The 18,002-nt window shown below is 44.0% G+C and overlaps 1 protein-coding gene across 2 annotated transcripts in view; it reads right to left on the bottom strand.

The window, feature by feature from the left end:
* Positions 1-9,514: 9,514 nt before the first annotated feature.
* FBN1 (fibrillin 1) overlaps positions 9,515-18,002 on the bottom strand; it is a 141,507-nt gene continuing 133,019 nt past the window's right edge. For both annotated transcript variants that reach the window (XM_071755237.1, XM_071755236.1), the window contains exons 62-66: positions 17,837-17,965; positions 16,882-17,001; positions 13,345-13,576; positions 12,165-12,339; positions 9,515-10,791 (exon numbers count right to left, since the gene is read on the bottom strand). In XM_071755237.1, coding sequence (XP_071611338.1) covers positions 10,402-10,791; positions 12,165-12,339; positions 13,345-13,576; positions 16,882-17,001; positions 17,837-17,965 — 1,046 coding nt within the window. In that variant the 3' untranslated portion in view covers positions 9,515-10,401. The remainder of the gene's footprint in view (positions 10,792-12,164; positions 12,340-13,344; positions 13,577-16,881; positions 17,002-17,836; positions 17,966-18,002) is intronic.

The following is an 18,002-nucleotide window of genomic DNA, read 5'->3' on the forward strand; positions in this document are numbered from 1 at the left end:
TCATTCATAAAGCAGGGACTCTTACAACAGATTTACCAGCCCTGCAGGCAGCCCATGCAGAAGTAAAATAGATCTAGCACTCCTGCTCCTATAAATTAATCCCTTGGCTCAGGCTGAGGTCTGCAGAGAGCAGCTTCCTTGGGCCAAGCCCTTTATTTGGGAAATCTACCACCCAGGACTGCACTGCCAGCCTGGGCTGAGCAGGGCTGACATGTGCCTCCCATCCAGCTCTGGGAAAAGCCCAGAGCCCCTCAGAGGTGTGGCCTGGGTGGTTTGGCCTGGCAGAAGCTGGTCCCCCAAGCAATAGCAGCAAGAAAAGAATTTCCCAGCTTGCACAATGGCCAAGCTGGCCCCCAGCACCCTTGGCACAGGTAAGTGGCACAAGCCACCACCTGAGCCATTATCTGTGCAAGCAAAGGGACAGAATCTCCTGGTACAGGGACACTGCTGCAGCACCCAGCACTGCCCCTGTGCTACAGCTGCAGAGGGGGATGTGGTCTGCTGCTGCCTGCCCTGAGTACTGCCCTGGCAGGGCATAAATTTTATTTAAAAAGAAAAAAAGTAGAGAGAGGGAATCCTGCTGCATTGTCCTACTGCAAGTGGAAAAGGGCTGAACTAATTCAAACCAAACTCAGAACAGAAACTCCTCCCAGGCAGAGACATTTTTCTGTCAAGTTTCAGCCCTGGGAGAATTTTTACAGCTCAGCATTAAACTCTTGAAACTAATCCTCACTAGCTCCAGACTTCTAACACAAGCAACAGCAGAGAGGAAGGGGTACTCTTCCATCTGCAGGTATTGGCCAAGCTGGAGGTACTGGGGGGAGGAGGGGGTGGGTTAATCACCACAATCACCCAACAAAGATTTCTTAATATTGTCACTTTTTACCCACAAGTTACAATTGCTCTGTTACTATAGAGGCAAGATGTTGATACTGGATTAATTTTCTGGGTTTTATTCCTTTTTGTCATTTTTCCCATGAACTAATAAGCCACAGTGGATTTGAAAGTATGAGCAAATGTGAACACTATACAAAGCACTTTTATGTTCTATTGACATTTTCTTCCCACCCTAATAATTTAGAGCTGTTAACATGAAAAAAAAAAAAAAAAGATGATCATACTTCCCATCACTTTCGTTTCCCAAGTTTATGAAGGAAGAATCATGAGTAATTTCCCATAGTTATTGTTTGCAGCACAACACATGGTCTCAATTACTGGGATAAGAAACATAGAGAGGGTATTGGTGAGGATAAATGATTTATCATTCAAAATTCATTTTCCATTCCATAGTTTATATTACTCTGATCAACCATCGTCTTTCTTATTTCACTTTATAAACATAATCCAACTATTCTGAGCAGGAAGCTGGATCACAAGAGATCAGTTTGCTGACATATTTCTGGAGCAGTGAAGCATACACAGAGTGACCCTCTACCAAACCTACTTGATAAAGGTATCTACCCAAGATGGGCAGATCTGGACTTATCTAGATTAGTAGGACACAAAATAACTCTTGTCTTTCACTTTTGTCCTAATTTCCAAGGAAGGAAAAAAGGGAAAATAAGTAGTATCAGGATCCACGCCCACATAGAATATAATTTTGTACATTAACATGCATTTTCCTTCTGGCAGCTGGAAGTACTGCACTTGCCTTTACATTGCTGCTGCCCTGAAAATGCCATTTCTGCATTAGTGAAATGCCTGGCTGCAGGCCCACAGCTGATCTCTGCCTGTGAGCTCTGTCTCTGGAGCAGATGTACAAAAGCCTCCTGGTACAAGTAGCAAACGAGTCCCATCATCTTGTGACTGTGCTGGGAAGTGACATGGGTGACAGCAGCTGGGACAGGGCAGAAGAACAAGTTACCATTTCAGGACTTTGTTGCTGCAGCAGGTTGGGAGTGCTGCTCCCTGGCTGGGCTGGTGGCACTGCTGAGATTTCCAGCAGATTTTGCAGGGATGGGGGTTCAGCTGACATCAAAGTCAGCATTTCTTTTGCTCTGCTTTCCCACCTGAAACTCCATGCAGTGTTCAGCTGCTTCTTTGTTCTGACTGATCATGGTTAGAGATCCTGCAGGACACAGGGTATTTAATGATTAGGGGGCTGGTGGAGGGGTCCTTCTGTATAAATCCTTTACCAGTTCTCTATTTTTAAAACTAATTCTAGGTTGTTCTGTGGGGAACTCAAGACCGTGCTGTTAGCACAAATGAGCCCAACACAAATAATCAGGTTTTTTTCACCAGGGGATTGTGCAGCTCCTGCCAGACTTGGCCTTCAACCTGGGCCCGGTGGTCACATTGGGACCCACAATTTCCTCCCATGATTTTATCTGTGCTGTCACTGTGGAGAAGAAAATCATGTTCCCAGCATATTTTGGGATATAGGAGTGCGTATAAGTGTGGTTGACAGCATAATCTCTAATAAATTCAGTCTCCTAAATGACATAATCAAATTGTGGGGCAAATGCATAATGGGCAAGTTCACACAGAGCTGGCTTTGTTAAGGAGTGAACTTTAGGATACAGTTCTGCTTCCTGGGATGCAGCATCTTGTCTTTACTCTGTGGACACGTAGCAGATACTGTGTGGCAGATACTGTTCATCTTTTTTCCTTATTTTCCTTTCATTGCTGGGTGCTGCTTTCAGTCTTAATCCATGCAACACAGACATGACAAACAATTTAAAATAAAGACCAGGTCTCCTCAGGACTTCTACTTGTTCCTCACCCAAGCTTTGCCATGCCATACAGCAGCTCTCATGGCTTGTGTCTCCACTTGGCATTCTCCAGCTCTGGCCTTGTGAAAAAAAAATACTTTCTGTAAAGTACTTGCCTTTTGCAAGTACAATTTAAACATGCAGGGTGGCAAATCTCTTGAACTCTTTCTTGGTCGGTTACTTTTTTTTTAATTCAGAAAATGAGGAATTGTCTTTAAAGCCTTATTAATCTACATTCAGTACTAACATCTCATGATCTGGTCCCAGCAGGACTTGGGTTTTTTTGTGTTTGGTTCATTTGGTAACTTCTTACCAGCCAAAGTTCTCTGGACAGCTTTACAGTCCTTCTCAGAGCTGTCAGCTGATGGAAAGGCTTTGCATTGAGGCTGGTGGCCTTGTGCAGCTGCTTGTTGCTTCACACCAAGAGGTCTTTGAGCAGCCACTCTGCAGACTGAGTGCTGCTGAGTCATACATTCCCTTTCTCCTCTCTCCCAGTTTCCTGTTGTTCCAAGCTTTGTCCTGATGTGAATATGGACTGACAGTGTGGTTCCCTCTCATATTCCTTCTCTGCTCAGTGCTGGCACCTTTCTCCTCTCATCCTGTCCATCTCTACTATCATCTGTTTCTCAAAGCAGAAGTCACATGTGCTGTCACTTTCTTCTCTGGACTCAGCAATCACATTTCCAGTTCAGCTGATCATATTTTGCCTGATAGTTGAAGCCAGCTCCTGCTCAAATCTTTTCCATCTACAGTTTATCTTTGGAGCAAAAAGAACCTCATGATGAAGGGGCCTAATGATGATACATGTTTTTTTAATTTAAAAAGACAAGTTTGTGTTTAGAGATCCCTTTAAAGTGCCCACATCAATCTGAAAAAAATCTGCTTAAAAAATGTTTTCATCTCTTTTTCAACTTTAAGGTACCTGTACCATGGCAGAGCTGGGAACACTGGCAAGCTGAGACCTGGAACCCTGTTGAGCATCTCTGGGCTGGAGAACTGGCACCACATTGCTCTGAATCTCAGCAGTTCAGGTAGAAAGTCCATTTCCCCACAATGTGCTTGGATGTGAGCCCTGTTTAAATGCAATGTGAGGATGAGTGTCATGGGTTACTCATCCACATGGGGTGTGAATGTTCCTTAGCTGCAATTACTCCCTAACATGCAAACATGCAGTATGGACTGGATCTGTGTTGCTTACACTAAACCAAAAGTCAGTGCACTCCAGGCTTGGAAATTGCATATGCAACTTTAAATAAAGAGTTTGGGGAAGGCTTAATTATTTGGAGGGTTTACTGGGGCAGCACAAGCAATGTCAGACTGCTGGCTGGACAGCATCACATGAGGTGAGGAGAACACAACCTGATGCTGGTGCAGTGTCACAGGTGTGTGCTCAGCATGGTGCAGGGCTTTGGGCTCCCACCCAGTGAATCAGCTTCTGAATGGTTTATTCCTAGGACTCACCTCTTCGGTCTGCTTGTTTGATTTTGAATTTTGACTGTAAAACCAAAAATGAAACTCAGCCAAAGTGCCAGGATTTCCTGGTTACAGGTTGAAACCAAGCAAAGAGTCCACGGTTTATATGGTTTCAACTTAAAATCACACATAGTCTCTTATTCACCTACAATTTGTTCCAAATTTACTAAAAACTTGGCCCAGATCTGCCTGAAACTTGGCCCAGGATTGCTTGAAAAGGAGCCCAGCTTCAGAAAGAGGTTCATGAACCTCCACAAACCTGGCCTGAGCCTCGAGCTTGTAATGAAACCCAAAACCAGGGGAATTTCACCTGGTTTGGGTTTGGTTAAAGACATTTCTCACAGCTCTAGTATTTATTATGATTACAACAACAACACATTTATACAGAACTGCAAGCATACACACAGCACTGTAAAGTGAAGAAGTCCAGACAGCTTTCCTACCTGTTGGAGCTCTCTGCCTGAACCATGTGCTGCACTGCAGCAACAGTCACACTGTAGTCCCAATGCAGCTGCCTAAAAACCCCAATTTCTCCTGAATTATGACAGACACAAAAAAAAACCCACCACCACCACCATCCTGAGGGCACCTCATGTAGGAATGACAGGAAGAAAGAATCCACCTCCAAGGAAAAGTAAGTAGTAGCCCTGTTTTCCTGACTGCTCACCCAGCAGACACAGATGCTCACACCAGCACCATCCCTTTTGATTATCTCCATGCAGCCTCCTGGCCCGCATACTTACCCAAAATTTTTGTTTCCAGAAGAAAACTACTGGGCACTGTCACCCTGTGCAGGGTACCTGCTGGGGTGCCAACACCAGGGGATGTGTGCTGGAGCACAGGACCATGCCCCTGGCTCTCTGAAGAGTGTAGGGAGTAGCCAGGGTTCCATCTCCCGGGAGATGTTTCAGCACAGAGGGTTAGTTCTGTGGCTTTGTGCCTGCCTGGGCTGGCACAGCTGATGAGCCCATGTGGCTGCTTCTCCTCTTCTCCAGGGACACCTCAGAATGTTGGGGCTGCTCCTGGCAGAATGGCCATTGACTATGGGCTTTCCCAAACCAAAACATCTGGTTCTCAGTTCCTGCCCTGTAAAACAAGGATGACAAACACATCCCAACCTCACAAGGGTGTAGCAAGGCTCAGCATGTGTGTCGGAGAGGCACTCACATCCCACAGCCCTGGGAGCCATAGAGAAGCTCATAAACAAAGAAACCTCCAGATGTGAGAGCTGAGTCGGGGTGAAGGCTGGGTCTGTGTTGCCACCACATGTGAGGGAGAGGTCCAGCCCAAGAGATGGAAGGAGAAAAAAAACCCTTCCTGGGTACTTAGCAAAGGTTTAGCACAGTGTCTTCAGCCTGGAAGCACTGAGATACAGTTACCTGTCCAGGCTTCAGAAAAAACCCACCCAAATATATATTTCTACACATGCATATGAGCATGTGCCTAACCAGGGTGAGGACCTGGCTGTATGCTCACAGGCAGCAATGCCACATGCTGGACTGGCTGGCACCAACATGGGGCTGTTGCCCACCTTTGCCAGCACGGTTGTGCTGGCCCAGCAGCCCATGGCTGCTTCCTGCAATTGCTGCACCACGCAGGAGCATGTTAGAAATAGACAGGAGAGCCTAAAATACAAACCCAAATACTTTGTTTACCTCCCTGAACCTCAAAGCTCCTCTGCTGAACTCAATAGGAAGCTGATAACTGAGGAGCTGGCTTGGGCACGATATTCCTCAAAAGCATTTGTTCCAAGGGTGTGCAAATTTTAAGGACAGGAGTTCATTGGAATTTGTCAGAGCTGAAGTCACTCCCACCTTCAAGGTTTTTGCTGCATGGATTGATGGTCTCATCTTTGGGCAAACCAAAGCACACAGCCCACTCCAGAGGACCAGGTGTTCTCCTCAGAGCATCTCCAGGGCTGCCAAGGACCTTGGTGCAGCAGACTATGAATGTGGCAGCACCACAGATCCCTGCTGCTGACCACCTTCCCAGCACTTCCCCAGCTGTGCCCCTGCCAGCTCTGAGTGCAGTGGTGGTGGGAACCTCTCTGCAGGGCTGGCTGATGGCTGCTGCTTGTGGGCCTGACAGTGACAGCCCAGGAGGTGCACAGGGCACCAGGACTGGTGCTGAACCAGCATCTGCAAGTGAAACAGAAGCTACTTGTGTTGGGGTGTCTTGGGCCACTGAAAGACTTCACCACTCTTCCCCCTCGCCCTTCCCTTCCCTCTGGCTACTACTGCAGCCCCTGCAATCACTTGCAGTTTAATTAGAGCAAATGATGACGTATTTTATCCCAAATTACAGCTGTCTGCTCACCATCTCTTAAGTTTTCACTGCATCCATCATGATGCAGCAGGTGAGGGTGAGGCCCTGGCCCCATGCTGCAGATGCAGGCTGCCTGCAGAGCCTCTCTGTGCAGGTGCTGTCACAGCTTGTGCTGGGGCTGCAGGGGTTTCTGCAGGCAATCCACATGCTCCAGTCACAACTACAACCTCTGAGATTTTTCAGAACACAACACTTTTAGCCAAGTGTTAATTTGCCGAGATTGTGATAACATGAGGGCTTACTCTGGGCAAATGCTGGGGTAGCACACTGCCAGCCTCCATTTGCTGGATTAACCTGCTTGCCATCCCATCTTGGCCCTACCTGCTGGCCACTCGAAGCCAACCAATGAATAAAACATTAGAGACTCGTTCCAGGGAGAGGGTGAAGTAGGCAAGATCCTGGGCCCAGTTGTTCTAGCTCTGTTCCTGATCTACCTGATGGGGAGCAGCAGTGGAGGCACTGAGAGGGCTACACAGCTCCTGCAGCTCCACAGGCAGCCCTCACCTCATCCCTAGCTTCCTCTCCAGAACTGAATATGCAGGATTTTCACCTCCAGGCAGTGCAAGCAATAGATGAGAAGCTGTCTTCTTGTCTGGTGCCTACTCTGACAGCAGCAGCACAGCACAAGCCATTACCCTGCTCTCTTTGGCAGAAGCCATCACATCTGCAAGAGTACTGTGAGGCTTTAATGGTTCAAAACCAGCATCAGTTTAAAGGGGAAACCCTAAAAATTCCTTCACAGCAAATGTCAAATTTTAAAAGCAGTGAGAATGCTTTTGCAATGGCATCACTACCAGCCCCAGCTTGGCCTGGAGCAGAGGGTTTTATGCAGCTGCCTCATACCACCCTTACCTGTTGTGGTGCTGGTGGCAGTGCTGGTGCCCAGGTGGGGTCCCAGGAAGGCAAGAGCCACGGCCTCTCACTCCTTCAAACAGCTCAGACCTCTCTGTGTTGAGAAGTCTTCACCAGATCAGCTCTTCCAAAGCACAAGGCTGAACTTGAACCACAGCACAGAATATTTATCTTAGAGCAAACCTGAGTGTGACCCTTTGGGACCTCCTGTAAGAAAGCAAACACTTCGGGTCCTTTGAAAGTCAGCTTAAAAGGGAGACAGTAGAAACAGTCATATTCTGCCAAAAAACACATCAGCTGTCAAATTTACAAGATACAGTTACAACACACAAGAGAATGATTTGGTATGTACAGTAACAAGCCATCTTTGTTAAACACTCTTAACCAAAAATTATATTTACTGCCCGTGCGTGCATCTATGCAGAGTCATACACACAGTCACAATGGAGGGAAGCCACGTTGTGATTTCAAATAATTAAAGATTTCACTATTTCCTTGAATTTGAAAAGTATCCTTTCATTGCAAAAGGATACACATTGAGCAGGACCTCTACTTCAGCCTGTGAAGTGCTTAGAGTCATTCTGGGATACCACCAAACTGAACACAGGAAATTATTTTAAATCATAGGGTAGGTCACAAACCACTTTTTAATTGCAGGTCTCACTTAATGTTAGAATGCAAGCTTTTTGCTACACTGAGACTCTTAAGGAAACTGAAGAAATTCAAACTAATGTAAATAATTGTACACATACAGCAGCTACAATTGACAGGCAAAAATTACATTCCAGTTAAAAGGCACTTCTGTGAAGAGACAGAGGAATAATTGCAGGAGAAAGTGGATTTTTAAGTGCAGATCAGTGCAACAGTACTGGGCTTTCCATTTTTAAAGCTAGACACTTAAGATTTCTTGTTTCTGTCAGCATAACAAAGGTGATTTGCAGAACCGTGCAGGCAGCACTGGGGCTGCTGGAACACAATTAAGGAACATTTGGCATGATAAGGTGTCGTACAGCAACTTAAAAGCTAAACCAGGCCTACTGGAGAGGGTCCTGACAGGTCTTTCTGAAATCCTTCTTAGTTCCTCTCAGTGTTTAAGGGCTGGCAAGAAAATACTGAAGCCATACATGTAACTATAAACCATATGATCTTGCACACTGCTGCTGGCATTAAAATCACTCCCAGCCTGCTGAAATTAGACTGCCATTTACAGCTGTAAAGCTCTGACTATATTTTGCCATATTCATGCAACGTGTGGAAAAAATACACTGTACAACACTTTGGCACACTAATAAATAAAATCCAGACATGGTCTACTAAAAATACATGCACAAGCTTCTTTTTATATAGATATATTTGTTATGCAGAAGAAATCAAAGAGAGTAGAAATCTAATTACAGAGAATAATACAATTTGGGGTGAATTATTACAGTACATTTCCCTTCCAAAGCTATTATAGCTCAATATATATTCCCTCTATCAACTACAGTGCTGTATGATCAGCAGTTCCAGTGACATTGCTTGCTTCCTTTTTTCTTCCAGGCTTCATAGCATCACACCTCAGTACAATGTCCTCCTGCTGATGATGCTAAAAGATACACCATGACACTTGTAAAAGATACACCACAAGAACACCCACATCATCAAATAATTAGTTGGATATTAAAACCCAGCTATAACTTGTGAGGGCTTTTGGCATTGGATTATGTCTTAGTAATCAGTCTTAGATTATTTGACAATAGCTGTGGGAGACAGGTAAAAGAGTGGAAGATCTTAAGCCAAGGCAGTTTTAGCAAACAGGACTTTCCAAAGAGATTAAATGTGCTTTTTGTATAATAATTTAACATCCACTTCTGCATTTTTCTGGTTTTCAAAGTTACTTATTGACAGGATTATCCAGGTCAAGTCATCGGAAATGTTCTAGCTTGCTTTCTGGAGCCACACCATAATTTGCCAGAGGTCCAGTGCTGCTTAGATTTGTGGAGGTTTCTGTATTTCTTCTGTTTTTCCTTTGCATGAAGAATGAGCAATTGGCAGCAGCACACCTTCCAGAAGAAATCACCTGTGCACACAGATACACAACCAACTCTACTGACAATGCCTGAAACAAAGCATTCATCTTAGCACACTTTTAGCAAGAACACAAGGCCACAGAATAAACTAAAAAAAAAACTGTTTTATTGTGACATTTATGACATTGAACCCTTGTTGATATGAACGACTATGGGTACTCTTGACACGTTACATAATGTCATGGTGTAGGATGGCACTGATTGTCATCTGACTTTTGAGAATGTTTAATGGTCCCTCCTGACCTCAGTGCATTTTGGCGAGTCACAGAAACTTTATCATCAGGTTTGTGTATACAGTTAACAAGTAGTTGGTCTTATAAGCACCATTACAAACCCTCACATTAAGGGTATCATTAATCTAGTTTACAAATGCTTCATTGATAAAATAGCATGATTACAGTATACACACACTTAATTTACATGTAATGTATTATAGGCATAACTGAGATAAACTACTGAGCTAACTTTGGTTGATTGAAGTATTTAGACTGAATAATGGCAATTTTGGCTTCTAAGTTGTGTAAATATTACAGTGCATTTATAACTCTAGGTTGAAAATTTACTAGCACCAAATGGATATCATAAATGGCTGACCTAGTAAGTTGTAGTTGGAGAAGCAAAGTTTAAGAATTACAAAAATAGAGCTGTCCATCAGTTGAAAGCACGTTCTTGTACTTCTGCTGAAATGGTGATGTGTCTCAGCAGCAGTGGCCAACTTCCAATGATAAAAGTCCCAGTTTTCAAGATTCAGCATATCAAGGTAGCTCAGCTACACCTAAAAGCCTGAGAAAATGGTTGTTCTGAGCTAGGGTATTCATCCTGTACCTTGTTTATGCAATAATATAATAGTGCTTGTTCATACAAATGTACTCACGTAAGATTGTACCTATGATATGGAGAATCTGATTGGGAGGAATATTCAGTCCTACCTATCTATCTTTGGTTTAATTATTGGGTCTTTGGTTGATGAATTAATGAAGCAATATCTGAATTTTCATTTTCAGGTTATCTCCCAGCTCACCACTGAGGTAGTCTTTGTCATGTTTCTCTTCAAGCTGGTTAAGTTCCTTCTTTTTATAGAGTGGAATACTACTAATTTGTAAAGAATAGTTTCCAGGCACTGGCTTCTTCTTTGTGAAATGAAGGTAACTTATCCCGTCCTTCTTACTGACTCTAAAGAAACCATCTTCATTTCCAGAATCAATTAAATATCGGTTGTGGTTTGTCAGTGTTGTGAGGGCAGGAAGCAGTTCCAGGATGCGATCTTTGTTACTGAGATCTGAGATGTTGATGGAGAAGATTGCTGCTTTCTCACTGTCCCAGCTGGCGAGACTGATGGGAGGCTCCAGCTCTTGCTGATCCTGTACAAGAACAGGTGATGTTAGTTGGGTTTCTCAGAGAGCATTTCACAGGCACCTGTGTGTGTGTATTTCTTACCCAGCTCATTCATCATTAATTAAATAATTTTTAAACAGAAGGTCTGTAAAATCATCTGTGAAATCCACTATTACGGGCCTACGATTTGTCAGGATAAGGTATGCTCTTTGTCCCTGTCCCTCTGAGGCTAACAGGAGGCTGAGACACACACCAGAATTTTCTGCAGTGGGGTCCTCCTGCCTGACAAACAAAGCCTCTCCACGCCCACGAGAGCAGCCTCTACCAAGCCCACGACAGTCTCTACCAAGAGAGCAGGGAAGGAAGGCACACTCCTCCCTCTAGCAGGGAAACCAGAAGCTAAAGTGACCAGAAGAGAGCAGGGGCTGTGGGGGAGGCACATCATTCAGCTGGGAGTTTTCTGCTTTGCCAGATTTACTTTGTTTTTGGCGTGGAGCTGGGGCAGCCCACAGGTGCAGCGGGTGCTGGAAAAGCAGCATCACCCCCTTCCCTCCTTGGGAGGGCACCTGGGCTCCCCCCACATGCCCTGAGGGTGACTGACACTGCAGCAGCAGGGTGACAACATTCAGACAGCACATCAGCTGGAACAGTTCCATCTGGGAAGCAAGGGGAGCTCTAAGTCTCCTCTGAAACAAATCCAGCACTAGTCACAGAGGGTACTCATGCACATTGAAGAAATACACTTGATGACCCTGCTCTGCCCAGACCCAACAATCCACACCCTCCTGGGCAAAAGCACTCTCCTGTCTTCCCATATTAGCAGAGCACCACTCACCGAGCACCCAACAGAAACAGCTCCCAGGCTCCCAAATCCCATGTTTCTGCATGGGAATGCAAGCTCTCCAGCCACACACGTGTGCAGAGAGTACGGGTGGCATTTGGCTCACAGTGGCAATAGTGCATCAACAGGTTACAAGAGTGTTCAGTGTCTCTTGGTTTATATTTAGAGTGCAACACCCACATTTGCACACTCAGAAACACTTTCAGCTGACTAACAAATACCTGCATGGTTAAGAGACCTGCCACTACATAAATGTTTTATACAGCCACTGTCCTCTGACATCAAGAGTGTGCTTTGCTGGTGAGTGAACTGCTCTCTCAACAGCTGCCTGGGCATTTATTTTAGTGTTTGGACTCCAGAGGATGAGCTTTGCTGATGGCAGTGAGCAACTTCAGTGAGCCCCCTTCCCTCCAGACATCTAAACCCACCTCTTTGGCCTACTGGGCTTGGGTGTAGATTTTTCCTGTTGTTTTGTCTCTTCAATCCTCAACACCTTCTTCTGAGACTGGCTTTCACAAGACACCCACAAACCCTTTTCTCCCAGGAAGAGTCTCTTACCTCTGCTGCATTTGTAGTTTCATTCGTGCTCCTGCGCTTCCTTCCTCTCTTGGGATAGCCATTGATTTTACATTCATAGCAAGCTTCTGGAGAGAGGGAGTTGTCATCTACTTCTCCACTGAGTGAAAGCTCTTGTCCTTGACCTTTGCCTAGCCCCACTCCAGAAACACAGTGTCTGAGGAAGAAATTCAGAATTAATTCCAGTGAGACATAGATCTTATCACAAGCTGAGTTCAGGGGACTGTGAATACAAAGAGTAAAGCAATTATGGTGCACTCGTTTCCTAGAAAAAATTCTGCTGAAGTCAACAGGCAAAATTCTCACTGAATCACAGCCCAGCTACCTCTGATTTCAGGAACCTGGCTCCCTGAGGCTTTGCCTAAGAGAGTTGTGCCAATATTTAACAGTTTTAAAAACACAGGCTTAAGCTCCTAGAAGTTGTTAGTAATTTCTGTAATCCAACCTGGAACACATTAAAAGAGACCAATTTTCAGAAACTGCTGAAAAATCTGAAAAGTTGAGGTCTTTCATAATGTATCCCAAAGCTTTTAGTCACTTCTAAAATTTAAACCACAATCTTTCTGCTTTCTATTTGAGTCACTTGGTCCTACATGATGCACAGCCTTATCACTCCCACTGGGAAAACTGAAAATCGGTTTTCTTGCCAAAGCAGATATTTGTTCAAAAAATTATTCATTCGGAACGAAATAATATGGAAAATCCAAGAACACAAGCACACACAGAATGGTTATTCCAGCCAGTGGGTGAAGCCACTTGTATAGTATCATTTGTCTTGGGAGCTGGCAGGAGGTGTTACTCCTGTTACATTTTTGAAAGGAGACAAGTGATACACCACAAATCACAGTGAGGGGTGTGAGCTCCCAAGCAGCAAGGTCAGGGAAGTTGTTGAGCTGCTGGGATATGCAGAAGAGAGGTGAAAGCAGTAGCTTCAAAGAGATGATTGAACCTGGTAGCCCTGACCAAATTTCTTTAATCATTAAAACAACACTGCCCTGTTCCCTTGGTTACCTTTCCATCCCTCATCTCCACAATCAGCCAAACTCCTAAGCACCCCCACAATCCTATCCATCTTTCACTGGTGACAACCCCCCCCAGTTCTGCTTCTCCACAATACAGTGGATTATGTCCCCTTTGTTAATTTAAAATGAGAATCCCTTACCCTTGTCCTATTCTGAAGTAACCAGGTGGACATCCACAGACGTAGCCACCTTCAGTATTTGAACAACCATAACTGCATGGGGCTTGTGCAGAACCGCATTCATTGATATCTTGGCAACCTCCACTAAACTGTTCATACTGAAATCCGGTAGGGCACATACATTTATAGCTTCCCAAAGTATTGTGGCAAGATGCTCCTCCACAAATGTGTGCACTCAGGCATTCATTTTCATCTGGAAAAGAAGCAGAAGATACCACGTTAACTTGTACTCTCAGGTAGAGCCCAACCTACCCCTTCAGGAGGGTGATGCCTGGCTGCTGCTGAAAGTGCTGCCACGTCTGATGGACAGAAACAGAGAACAGGGTTTGGCCTCAGCCTGGGCAGTGGTCACCAGGAGATGACTACAGCCATACAACAGAGCAACATTTGGGCTACTCTACAGAAGATGTTTCATGCCACGTCAGCTTATGCTCTGGAGATCAGAGAAGCAGAGGAGGTGATTTTTTGATTTTTTTGTTCTTGTTCCAGAAACAAATGAGTAAGAATGAAACTTTTTACAGCCAACAAACTGGTCCAGTAATCCTATGTTCATAATGCTAGTCAACATTAAAGTAAAAAAGAGTAAGGAATCAAACTTTGACACCTTTTCCAGACACTGAAAATTCCTCCCTACACACTCATATTTAAATATGAGGTACAGGTAAACTACAGGATCAAGTAGTAAAGTAAAAATAAAAGCAGCTGTAGATACACATTCTGAGCCAGCCCTTTCCAGATTTCCCAAGTGTGGCATTCTGGGAGTCTGAGGTCAGTTCAGGCTTGATTACTGGAAATGGCTGGGTTTTTAAATGTAGCTGGTCTGATTTTTTTTTTTTTTTTTTTTTGGATCTAATGTGGCAAATGGTTTTGAAACATTCTGAATGCTGCTCTTCCCCATTTGCTGTGATAAAGCAACCACACATGCACATTGCATTGAGAAACCCCATCTGGACGCTGTCTGGGTAAAATGTAAAGCACAGAGTGGCATCTCTGACCTAAGCATCTAGGTTACAGGAAAATAAGTACTAATTCAAAGCATTAGTGCCTTTTTCCAAACAATGTGGCTGTTTGTTCGTATTTTAAAAGTGATGCTTTTACTTCTTGCAGCCTGATTTATGGCATGGTGCAGCACAGAATTGCCTGGGCAGGAGATGCAGTCACACATGACACAAGACATGGGAGGAACCAAAGCATTCTTCAGTGATTATCAAAATATGGGTTGCACCGACATCAGAAGTTCCTGAACACTTCATTAAATAAGCTAAAAAAGACAAAAACTGGTTGCAGACTATAGATTGCCAAGGAACATGAGGGAATTGTCACCAAAAAACCTCTTGGAGAGAATCTTTCCCTGTGGGACACCCAGGAGATCTAGATAAATATTGTGAGCATCTCCAGTTACAGATTTTACAATATGAACATGTGTAGGACACAAGGTATTAAAACCTGGGACTGAATTCTGTGTTACCCAAGACTGTATGAGTTTTGCCTCTAACTTAGGGCAACGTTTCAGTATTTGTCATACCTAACACAGAAATTAAGTCAACATTAAAAATGTGTATTTGGGCCAAGAAGAGGCAGGCTCACTTTGCTTTTCTCCACAGCAGCAAGAGTGTGGACACTAGTGTGGCTAGTTCCCTTTTTTTTGGTAAGAAAAAATACAAAGGAAAATAAAAAACCCCAAAAATAGCTACAGGAGCTTCAGACTGCACACAAGCTGTGCTTTCATGCATCTGCCTTGCACTTCTGTGCTCTGCAACACACAGCTCTGTCATGCTCAGCTTCAGGACAGACACCAAGCCTCCTTCCCTGCAATTCTAGGTTTAAATGGACTGCCTCCTGGCCAAGGAGGTGGAACTGCTATCTGAGTCTTTCCCCACTTGTGGCTCTCACTGTGATTTTCCCTGGTGAAGTTTCTGTTGATCAGTATTTGTGATGGGAAGGCTGAACCTCTTTTTTCAGTGGGAAAATTACAGTACTTGTGCATTTTGGAACTGGTATTCTCTGCATAAATGTGAAGAACACCAGTCACCAGGCTCAAAAACTGGAATAACAGTGTACCCCTGGTTTGGAAATGTACTTAGATAAATGCTGTCACCCAGGAAGACTTGGAAACAGCCAAACCATTTGCAAAACTGAGTGCTGCAATTCTTCACATTCCATAATGTCTTCCAGCAGGCAGACCTGGCACTTTTGGGTTTTTTTTTACCCTTTTACAGATTGAATTCTAATTTAACCCTAAGCTCTGATAGTTTGAATAATATTCAAAATGACTGTATGCTTCTGCTCCCTCCTTTTTCTCATGTATGTACCAGTCACAGTGTACTGGAGCACAAGCAAACCAGCATCACAGCAAGGACTGCATAAAATGCCAGGAGATTTGGTAAGCATGATTAAAAGCAGAGTCCTCCCTGGAGCACCACAGTGATAACAAGCAAAGGCATTTTTGTGTTTCTGAAAGCAAAGTCAGCCACCAATGAAACCCTTTGTTGTCTAAGAGGTCACCCAATGCATCTCCCAGTATTCACACAAGACTAGCTTGTATGCAGCCCATTAAACATGATTGAAAATACACATAACTCACTCAAGGAAAAATTATTCCTCTTTCTCTTGTCTGAACATGCCACACTGCTAAACTGTACAGAGACATTTAGCATGAATGCTGCAGAGGACACAGCTCTGTCTGCTCTAGTCATATTCAGCATCAATGCTCTGCACATGCAGCCCCATCTACAAGGGCTCAGAGAACTATTTGGGACAGAACCAAACTTTAGATGGGGAATAAATAAGTATTTTGATTCATCAGTGTATTTATTTCTTCACATTAACTAAGCACACCAGCCTTTGTTCTTTGAAACAAGAATTGTCCCATAACCACTTGTTATAAACTGTATTCCAAAGCTGCAAGGAAGCATCTTTAGAGAGTCAGCAGCTTGAACTGCCTGCTGCAAAGCAGCAGCTTTGCTCAAATAAGACAAAAGGTTAATTCTGTAGAGGATAGACTTAAACACAGCAGCATTCCTGCAGATGTTGTAAGACTGATAAAAGCACAGATCAAGTAGGATTTTAGTAGACTGTTAGATGGTTTGGGCCCAAAAGTTTAATTTTATAATTTAACAATCCAAACTGGTGGCTCTGTGTCTGGCAGGTTCAACCCACCATCAGGTCTCAAATAGGACCTGTGTGTGAGCAGAGACTGCTTCATGGCTGAGTAAGACTTCTCTGTTCAGACCACACAATAAATATGAATTACAAGAGTTCCCCCAGTGTCAATACAACTTCTAGCATTCTCAAGGATAACTTTGTGCTTAAAGACTTGTTGGTCCTGGACATGGCTACTGGGTACTGCACCGTTCCCAGGAGCACTTATTTGTAATGAAACTGCCAAAATTAAAATCAGAAAAGGAAAACGCAGCAAACCACACCATTGCCCTTCATTTCTTGCTGCTCACAAATGTAATATGCATTTTAGTTTGTGAATTTTAAAAAGTGACTTGCCAACACATTGGTTCCATTGGTAATGCTGGAGATATCCTTGTGGGCAGCTACACCTGTATCCTCCAATTATATTTTGGCAGCCGTGCTGACACCGGTGGTTTCCATCACATTCATCAACATCTGAAAAGGTGAGAGGTTTCAGAGAGAATCTCAAATTATGCTACATATGAAAATTATGTTGCAAATGATCATATATATTCATACATTGAATACAGAGGGGTATATTTCAGGATCTTCCAAAAACCTGACCAGCACTGGGAAACCACTTTGAGCCTTTCAGGTTTGGACTTCTGGTTCCACAGCAGCAACTTAGGGCTGAAAACCTCTGGAAACTCAGTTCAGCCACAGTTTTCAGAGTTTCTGCATGCTGAAACCATTGTAGTCCCATTTGTATATGGGACTTCCAAGGCTTTCCTAAGGCTCCCAACTCCACAGCTGAGAGTCGCTTGTTTTTACCCAAGCATCCAACCCAGAAATCCCAATGTATCTATTTTCAAATCACATTCAAATTCTGGGAGAATCTCTCTCCCAGAAGGGTCTAGGGGCTCTGGGGACCCATAGGAATAAAGTCTTCAGCCCATGGACTCTCTTTATCAGGTTGCCTTAGAGATGCAAGATTTCCTGTCCTTGGGGAGCCCCTCAGAAATCCATGCAGGATTCAACAGAAGTTCACTGAACTTACGATGCTTAAACCAAAACATTCCAGGCTCAATTGAAGTCTCCTCAGAAAATATTTGTCCAGCTGTTTAGCATCCTGCAATATATCTATTTCTTCGGGCCCATGGAGAGAAATACTGCCTTGTTGCTTAATTTCCATACCTCACTCTCCTTCAATCTACACTCCATGGATTTTGGTGCTTACTCCATAGGTCCCTCCTTGGATAACAGTGTGACTGAGAGAAGATGAAGGAAAGTGATAGAAGGCCAAGTTAAATGCAGTGTGTGCTGTACCTACCTTCACAGCTAAGCCCAGTCTGATCAAGTGAGAAGCCACGTTGACACTCACAAACAAAACTTCCTGGTGTATTCTGGCAAATACCCTTGGCCCCACATAAATTGATTTCAGTAGCACACTCATTGTTATCTGAAGGAAAGCAAAGCCCAAACATTACTTTTTATTC

Source organism: Heliangelus exortis, chromosome 11 (genome assembly GCF_036169615.1).
Source record: "Heliangelus exortis chromosome 11, bHelExo1.hap1, whole genome shotgun sequence".
Taxonomy (NCBI): domain Eukaryota; kingdom Metazoa; phylum Chordata; class Aves; order Apodiformes; family Trochilidae; genus Heliangelus; species Heliangelus exortis.